General features: G+C 38.9%; 1 protein-coding gene across 5 annotated transcripts in view; it reads right to left on the reverse strand.

Annotated features, from left to right (window-relative positions):
- top1mt (DNA topoisomerase I mitochondrial) overlaps positions 1 to 7,803 on the reverse strand; it is an 8,663-nt gene extending 860 nt beyond the window's left edge. The window contains exons 1-19 of one of the 5 annotated variants that reach the window (XM_052595611.1): positions 7,724 to 7,803; positions 7,506 to 7,567; positions 7,344 to 7,431; positions 7,240 to 7,274; positions 6,146 to 6,188; positions 6,046 to 6,071; positions 5,853 to 5,907; positions 5,377 to 5,591; positions 4,024 to 4,139; positions 3,780 to 3,901; positions 3,052 to 3,174; positions 2,794 to 2,981; positions 2,395 to 2,539; positions 2,157 to 2,300; positions 1,894 to 2,076; positions 1,527 to 1,595; positions 1,201 to 1,315; positions 956 to 1,083; positions 611 to 705 (exon numbers count right to left, since the gene is read on the reverse strand). In XM_052595611.1, coding sequence (XP_052451571.1) covers positions 611 to 705; positions 956 to 1,083; positions 1,201 to 1,315; positions 1,527 to 1,595; positions 1,894 to 2,076; positions 2,157 to 2,300; positions 2,395 to 2,539; positions 2,794 to 2,981; positions 3,052 to 3,174; positions 3,780 to 3,901; positions 4,024 to 4,139; positions 5,377 to 5,591; positions 5,853 to 5,907; positions 6,046 to 6,071; positions 6,146 to 6,188; positions 7,240 to 7,274; positions 7,344 to 7,431; positions 7,506 to 7,537 — 1,922 coding nt within the window. In that variant the 5' untranslated portion in view covers positions 7,538 to 7,567; positions 7,724 to 7,803. Of the gene's footprint in view, positions 1 to 610; positions 706 to 955; positions 1,084 to 1,200; positions 1,316 to 1,526; positions 1,596 to 1,893; positions 2,077 to 2,156; positions 2,301 to 2,394; positions 2,540 to 2,793; positions 2,982 to 3,051; positions 3,175 to 3,779; positions 3,902 to 4,023; positions 4,140 to 4,650; positions 4,819 to 5,376; positions 5,592 to 5,852; positions 5,908 to 6,045; positions 6,072 to 6,145; positions 6,189 to 7,239; positions 7,275 to 7,343; positions 7,432 to 7,505 lie in introns of those variants that run through there. The other 4 variants (XM_052595612.1, XM_052595614.1, XM_052595615.1 and 1 more) reach the window with 4 other exon arrangements.
- Between the last annotated feature and the right edge of the window lie 903 nt (positions 7,804 to 8,706).

Consider the following 8,706-nt stretch of genomic DNA (forward strand, 5'->3'; position numbering starts at 1 on the left):
CTGGAGCACAAAACCAGTCATGAGGGCATTTCTTTTTTAAACTGATGTATGCATCATCTGAAGCTGAATAAATGATCTCTCCAGTGATGTGTGGTTTGTGAGGAGAAGACAATATCTGTCTGAGATACAACTATTTGTAAATCAGGAATCTGAGGGAGCAAAAAAACCTAAATATTGAGAAAATCATCTTTAAAGTTGTTCAGATGAAGTTCTTAGCAATGCATATTACTAATCAAATTTTGATTTCTACCAAATGTTAGGTCTCATAAACCACCAGATTTCATTTAATGAATGTTTTTTTTTTTTTTCTCGATTTTTTAATTTATTTTCTGAATAAGATGAAAATGTAATGAATTCATCATCATGAGAGATAGAAATAAGAGCCGAGTGTTTATGCTGCTGCATTCACATTATTTCTGACCGTTAGAATAAAACATGCCTTAAACACTGATGTGTTCGACCGTATTTCTGTGAACGAAGAGTAACTAATGATCTTCAGTGAATGTCTTCAGACAGCAGCAGTGTGTGCGTCTCTCTTGAGCCGTTAATTCATCTGAATATTTCATGTTTTACAGCACAAGTGTCCAGCAGCATTTAAAACACTCCTTACTTCTTAGATTTGTCAGACGGAGCGTCTTTATGTGCTTTCTTCGCTTCCTTCAGCTCCTTTTTGGCATCTTCAATTTGTTCCTTTTTCTTCTGGATCTGTAACGAAGCAGAGAGAGAAAAGCGTGACCTCTGACCTCCAGCAGCTCTCTCTCATGTGTGTAGTGCATTAATAATATTATTATTAAACACAGATCCTATCAGACCAGATCTGATCAATGACTCCGTGCTGAATTTCACAACATTGAGACCAATTGCACTGAATTGAATTCATTAGAATAGTTATTTTAGCATCGGTGATATACCATTATTTTGTTGTATATTTTGAAACAGCTGATGGTGTGTGCACCTTCTCCTGCAGCAGCTGCATGGACCTCTCGAAGGTTTTGGGTGCTGCCCTCTGGTGGTTACAGAGGATGGCCACGGCTCGGTTCGCTCGGTTATACGACAGGATCTTCTCCTCCACTGTCATGCCCTCTGAAACACACACACACACACACACACACACACACAGATTTAGGAACACTTCTCAGATGCAGGGCCTTCATTTCTGATGTGCTCCAGGTGGGGTCAGAGGTCAAGGGTCAGACGCACCTGTGGTGAGTTTGTTGAGCTGATCCTGCAGTGTGGTCGAGGCGTTGAAGGTTCGAAACACTTTGGCCGTCAGTCCAGGCATACACTCGTTCAGGGTTTTGTTGAGTTTGACCGTCTGCACACGACACAACCCAAACCATCATAAATTTAAACTTTTTTTTTTTTACTTTAAATATTTTTAAAAAGGTGCACATCTAATTTTTAGTAAGTGTAAGTTGATGTCAAAATAATGCACTCAAAAAAAAAAAAAATTATATAAAAATAAAAAATCATTGATAAAATAAGTGGTGATTGTTGAATCATAAGTGATATACAAACACACTTACTGTAATTCGGTCAAATAAATCATCTTCTGGATCCTTGTGTTTTATGAACAGCTTCAGATTCTTGAACACCTGTGAGTGACGATCACACACACACACACACACACACACACACAATGTGTCCAGTTCTAATCTAGAGTGTGTTGTGCATCATGCGAGCGCTACACATTAACCACATCGAGAACTCGTTAAAGGCACAGAGCTTCAATCAGACAGCTTCATTTAGTTTAACTTGATGCACTTAACTAGTTTTTCATTTTTAGTCATGTCACCTTATACAAGATTAACAGTGTCAACAGGAACAGGTTTTATAGACTGAAACATACAATAATGACTGGATGCATGTAATCTCCAGTGGTGTGTGTCTGACCTGTTTCTCCACAGGAACCTTGTTGTAGTAGCGTATGGAGTCTTTTCCCAGGAAGTCGAACTCCACCACGTGTTCCTGAGCGTCCAGACGCCGGTGGAGCGTGATGTGCTCCACACGCAGAGAGCAGCAGCCCACCGTATCTGCAGACTCATCGTCCTTCTCGTTCCCCGCTCGCAGCGCCAGCTGCACACACACACACACACACACTCTCTCTTTAGGAACGGCCGAGACACAATGATTAGACGGTCAGTGGATGGTCAGACCTTGTCGATGAAGTAGATGGCGACTCCTCTCTGCCGGATCTTCATCTCTCGTGAGGTCCAGTCGCGTCTGTACTGTTTCCTGATGGAGTCCACCTTCATCTTCAGCTGCCGCGCCGTCTCGTACTTCTGCCAGTCCTTCTCGCCCTGAACACAGACCATCATCATCATTTATCACAATAACTAAGACTGATGAAAGCTGTATAACAGAAGCATTGTTCCTTGTTAGAGTGTTACGCACCTTGAGTTTGGAGCTGGGGTTCAGCATGATGTATTTGGGTCGTCCGTGGATGTTCTCCAGCCACGACGCCAGCCATGTGACCGTGTTATCGTGCTGCACGCGCTTCCAGCGGTGGCCTGCAGGGGGCGTCGGGATCTTCGAGTCCCTGCGAGAGAAAACCAGACGCTAGCAGCGATGCACCACACCGACAAAATCTGATTGATTTCTACCTAAATTCGGTTTTTCTGTCTCCCCCCAGCCCCCCCCCCCAAGAAATCCATGAATTTCCAATAAATAAAAAAAAAAAAGGTTACTGCAACTTTTTAATCTCCCTATTCTGACTTTTTTATCAGAATCATGAGTTTGTTTCATGCAATTGTAAGAAAAAGTCAGAATTGCGAGAAACTCTCAGTGTCTCACTGGCTGCAGTTGATGGTCACGTCCTCCGGCTGGATGCGTTTCTTCAGCTTGCCCATCTTGGGATGTTCTCCTCGTCCGCGGAACAGTCCCGGCGGCTCCAGCTTGAAGTTCCCGATCTTCTCGCGGTGTCCATCCAGCAGACAGAAGCCGTACTCCTCCATCAGCCGGCTGGCCTCCTCCTTCAGGACCTGATTGAGACACGTCTGGAGTCAGACTGATGTCCAGCAGATCACCAGGAGCTCAGAGAGTCAGACGCACCTGCTTCTCCTCCTTCGTCATGTTCTTACGCTCCTCAGACTTCTCCACGAAATACTTGTGGATCTGAGTGAAGTCACACTTGGAGAGCGTCTTGATCTGCTTCCGCTCTTCTTTCGTCATTTCCTGAACAGTTCAATTCAGTTCTGTTTGATTCATGACCACGATACACGTCTGATCAAAGTCTGCCTCACACTCCAGAGTTATCATCACTGACCGAAGCTTAACACGTTTCAAAGGTTACACACAAGACAAAACTAAAACAAACCTTAACTGAAGAAAGGAAAAAGAAAAAAACATTTTTTTATTTTTATTTATTTATTTATTTTTTTTTAAGTACTAACCTGAATTAACGAAGTACAAAAATAGCTCAAATTAAGAAATTTTTTTTTTGGTAAAGTTGGAATTTCTCTGGATTACAAATCCTTGGGAACTTTTGGGATAACATAAGTACAATACTGCATGAAATATATCACTCTGCGCAAGTGGATTTAGGATATTTTATAACTAATCTTACGTATTGTGACTTTAATTGAGCAGACACCTCTATCCAAAGCACCTTACAAATGAGAAATACATTGATTTTATTTAAGAGATTTATCATAAAACCTACACAAACACATTTAACAAACTAATTAAAAATGACTAAGTCAATTTAAAAAGCATAGAGAAAATCTTCACATATTAATGAAGGCTTAAATGATTGTGTAAGAGCAGCTGCTGGTTCTGACCTCCCTCCAGTCGCTGAAGAAGTTGTTCTGAAACACATCTTTACTGGTGTATTCATGATCCAGCATCTTAGCGTAGAACGTGGCGATCTCCTCCGTCACAGGACTGAGCTTCACCGGCTGACCTGAACACACACACACACACACACACACACACACACACACGCACACACGCACGCTGTGAGGCTACAGGGTGTGAGACTATGATGATGAGGATTAAACGAGAGGAAGGCAGTCATGTGTCTACCGTCATATTTAAAGCAGATGTTATCAGGCAGCGGCTCGTATTCAGGAGGGAAGTACGGTCCTTTGTGCTCCAAACTGCTCCATTTCTGAGTGTCTGATGACTTTCCTTCCTCCCACCTGAACGATCAATCACCGATCAATCACTGATCACACAATAACACAGAGACACACACACACAACTCTCCAGCACAGACTGAATAACACACAGCAGAACAGCTGCAGATTCAGCCTCGAACACTGACAATACACTTTAATACATCTACCAATCATACATGAAGAATTTAATCATTAAAATCAACAAGTAATGGTTTAACTTAGTTCAATGATTATTCATGACTTTTTTGATAAATTGTACAAATAATTTTCAAGATTTCAGGTTAATATTTAATAACGTACTCTTCCAAATAATAATAATAATAATTTTAAAGCTGCAACACTATAATTATGTTTAAAGTGAAGTTCAGATGGTCATTAAAAACTTATTTTATGGTTGTGTTAAATAGCGAGATCTGCAGATAACGTTATAGTTTATGGGTCACATGTGGAGGCGCGCTAACGCTGATAATTATTAATATTAATGAAGATCTCAGCGTCAGAGTGTGTAGTCTGAGCTCGTGTAAGTGCTGACCTGCAGTGAGACGGAGTTCTGACGCCTGCAGCGTTATAATATCTGACAGAGGAAACGAGCGACGCGACTTTATCACGCTCCGCTGAAATATAAATACATCGCGAAATGAAACGCAAACATGTTTTCATCCCCTGGACACCAGACACGTGCTCGTTTGCGCATGCGCACTCACGACATCGCCGCGCTTCCGGGATGTGCGTCACATGTGTCCGACCAATCACAGCCGATTACAGCTCCGCACGTTACGTCCTCCAATACATGACATACGTTACTACATTATCACTTCGTTTACTTTTTAAATGTAAAAATGCAATAAAAAGCCACATATATTATCCATATATAGAGCAAAATGCATTAATTACAAACGAGCTCTTTATAGAACAAATAAACTTCACACTGAGCTTTAAGTTAAAGAAATAACAAAATAATTGCATTAGCCCAACACAAGGGTAATGGAAGCTCATTTACACCACAGATTTGTTTTCCCACGCTGTTCTGAAGAAATAAAAGTCACAATTACATTTTCACATTTTTATTCTGTGGCACAAACAAGCTTCTGTAAATCTGTGACATCATTACTCCTGACTAACGAAGCCTATTTAATCCATTATATTCAGATTTGATTTATCCTAAGTTCTTGACAAACATTGATTGTATGAACTGAACTTTAGTTAACGATCAAACGGATGATTAAAGACTACCTGAAGGAAACCAGCACACACGTACCACTTCCACTTCTCAGACTCCTCGTCCTTCTTCCCCCTTTCCTTCTTCTTCTCCTCCTGCTCTCCGTCTTTCTTGATCTTCTTCTTCTCTGTTTTATCATGTTCAGAACTCGTCTTCTTCCTTTTCCTCGCAGACGACTGATTCTTCTCCTGTTTCTCATCTTTGACCCTCTTCTTCTTCATCTTCAGAGAGTCACACTGGTGACCGTCGTCTGCCTTCAACACAAACACACATATTATTCACTACTAGTTACTCCTTTCAAAAGCAGTCATCAGTGTCACAGACATATATTTGTAGAAACAGACAACAATACCTTGTATGAGTCAAAATGATACATTTCTCTTTTGTGCCAAAAATCATTAGGATATTAAGTAAAGATGTTCATGAAGATATTTAGTAAATGTCCTACCGTAAATATATAAAAACTTAATGTTTGATTATTAATATGCATTGCTAAGAACGAAGAATCAGAATACCTTCTCTCTGTTGTTGTTGATTTCTGGAGAACCTGATTTCTGCTGTCCATCATTTCTGATTTAAAGAAACAGTACACCATTTCTTGATTAAACTTCATTTCCGTATTCTAACTTTAGAAAGTTAAATTCATCATGTAGGCCTAGCTAATATTTTCCATTGCATCAAACACAAAGTCAGACTGAGATATCTTGCCTTTCATCAGGATCTACTTTGACATCCTGCAAAAATTCAACATTTTTAGACTGAAACTCGAGTATTTCTCATATATTTTAAGTGAGGTGTGAGCTCTTACCTCATGTGTGTCAGAATCTCCTGCTTCATATTTCACTGCGCTGCTGAAACTCATCAACATCAGACTATCGTTTGACACAGAACCTCACAGATGACGGAGAACGTTCTCAGAATGTTCCAGCAAAGTTAATGACAAACACTCTTCCAGTAGTGTTAACAGAATCACTATTCAAAGTTATCTGGTCTTTAACCATATCCTCAAAACTGTATAGCGTCATACAAATATTTATACATTGTTCATTGTTTTTGTTGTTTTTTGTTCTAGATGGATATTCGTGTAATGTTTATCAATGTTACAAGTTTTAAAAAGTTCATAAAAAATTTAAAAGTAACACTCATAATGTAAAAAAAAAAAAAAAAAAAAATTTATTTATTTTCCTTCTTATAACTAGGAAAAAAAAACATTTTAACAAACTGGACATTTTGAACATTAACCATGCACATGAAAAAAAAAATACACTTAGTGTTTTTTAACCATATTATAGTAAAGAGTATTATACTGTGTGTGTGTGTGTGTGTGTATAATATTTGCAACAGTGTTAATGAATGCTACAGCGTACTGTATAGTGAAGTAATAAACTGTGATAATACTGTAGTATACTTTAGTTTTTACTACAGTAAACTGCAGTGTATTGAAGTATAACATACCCTACAGATGTGCTAAAAAAACACGTTTATGCAGTATTCAGTTAAGTAATTCATTTCATCCTATTATAGAATTAACACACCAAATTATTTCAAGTACTTTAGTAGGGTTTAAAAGCACTATAATTTTTCCTATGAATTACTACAGTATGTTTTCATGTAAAAAAAAAGGATTTTGTAAACATTTAACATACTGTAGATTTTGAACGTTTAGAATAAAGGTGTTCTAAATGCTTGCAGAATGATAATGTAGTGTTTCCTTATTAACATTTGCATAGCAATGAACTTTTTTTTTTTAAATTGACATTTTGAACGTTTAAAAGTAACATTCCCGTGTTTTTAACGCATTATAAACTCGCGCGTTTCTGTCTTATCCACAGTGTTTGAGCAGCTGAACTTTCTGTTAGAGCTTCAGTTAGTGTTTGAGTGAGCAGGTGTTAGTGGACGCACCTGCGGACTCCTGACGGACTCTCTGACCGCTTCATCTGTGAAACACACATCATTAAACTCACTCACATCCCTTCATTAATCATCTTCTGTCGCAATCACTGCACCTTCGAGGAGGACTTGTGTTTGCCGTTCAGCTCAGACCCCTTGTCTCGGTCTTTAGAGGAGTGTTTGGACTTCTTCTTCTTCTTCTCTCTGACACAACAAACAGCGGAGTTAAATCTACCTGCGAGATCTGTTCGAGTCACGAGCAAACTGATCCTTCTGACCTTCTATCGGCTTTTTCCTTTTCCAGTTTCATCCTGTAAATTCGTATTTTCTGCACAATTCACTACAAGGACAGTAAATTGGTGTCTAATCAAGCATTTGAAGCACAAATCGAGTCTAAACTTGCGGTTGAAAGCTGATATTAAGCGCAGATTAATCTAAACTCAAAGCAGTTAAATGACTCGATTATTCGTGACTCGGATGTGAAATCTCTTCGTACCTGAGAGGTTCTCTCACAGCGGCATCAGAATGCATGTCACCTGTCACACCTGAAAGGTTTTAAGTTCCTCTCGCAATCAACTGCGCAAAATCAGCCACAGCGCCACCTGCTGGACACGAAGAACACTGCACTCACCTTCACCTGAGAGCTCCAGCTTCAGTCACAGGAATGCAATGACATCTGGGCCCAGTTTTTCAAAATGTTTAATCCGGATAAAATTGATCCGGATATAGTAATCCTTTTTTTGCGATCCGTGATCACGTAATCCATCTTACTTTTGGAGCCAGTTTTTTAAAGCAGCATCGGATTGGATCAATCTGATCCAGATAGGAACTTTTCAGGATCACCAAATCTGGATAACCAGTGCTCAAACAGGATAGGAAATCACAATGTAGAACTATAGATATGTAAAGAGCAACAAGTAGAATAGCCAGTGTGGGGTCAATATAAGTTTATTTTTATTTGAAATGAAAACCCACACATTTAAAAAAAAAAAAAAAAAATAACTAAAATCAAGAAAAACCCCACCCCATCCTCGTCCAGCAGTCCGCTCATCTGAGACCTACAACACAAACACTGTACATTGAGGATATTTATAACAAGTATCAAGTATAGCCTAGATTTATTGAATAAAAAAAAAGACTTAATGTAAAAAATATTTTCAATTGTGATGAATATATATATCAATTAGTGACAGAATAAAATGTATTGTTTTTGGTCAGTTTTGACAGCTGTTTGGGGGATTATTTTATGGGGCCAAACTCTTTCTACTTTGCTGTAGGCCTATACTGAAAGGCTGAATACGTTAAAGCCTGACGGATGAACAAATAAAATTAAAACCTTATGAATAAATATGATATCTTGTAAGATACTGCATGCTCCAAATATAGTATTATTTGATACATTTTTAAAGTTTTCATTACATTTTGGCCATGAAATCCACGCTGAATCCACCCTTCTGATGGGCTCAGTTTAATCCAGAT

This window comes from Carassius gibelio, chromosome B24 (genome assembly GCF_023724105.1).
Source record: "Carassius gibelio isolate Cgi1373 ecotype wild population from Czech Republic chromosome B24, carGib1.2-hapl.c, whole genome shotgun sequence".
Taxonomy (NCBI): Eukaryota; Metazoa; Chordata; class Actinopteri; order Cypriniformes; family Cyprinidae; genus Carassius; species Carassius gibelio.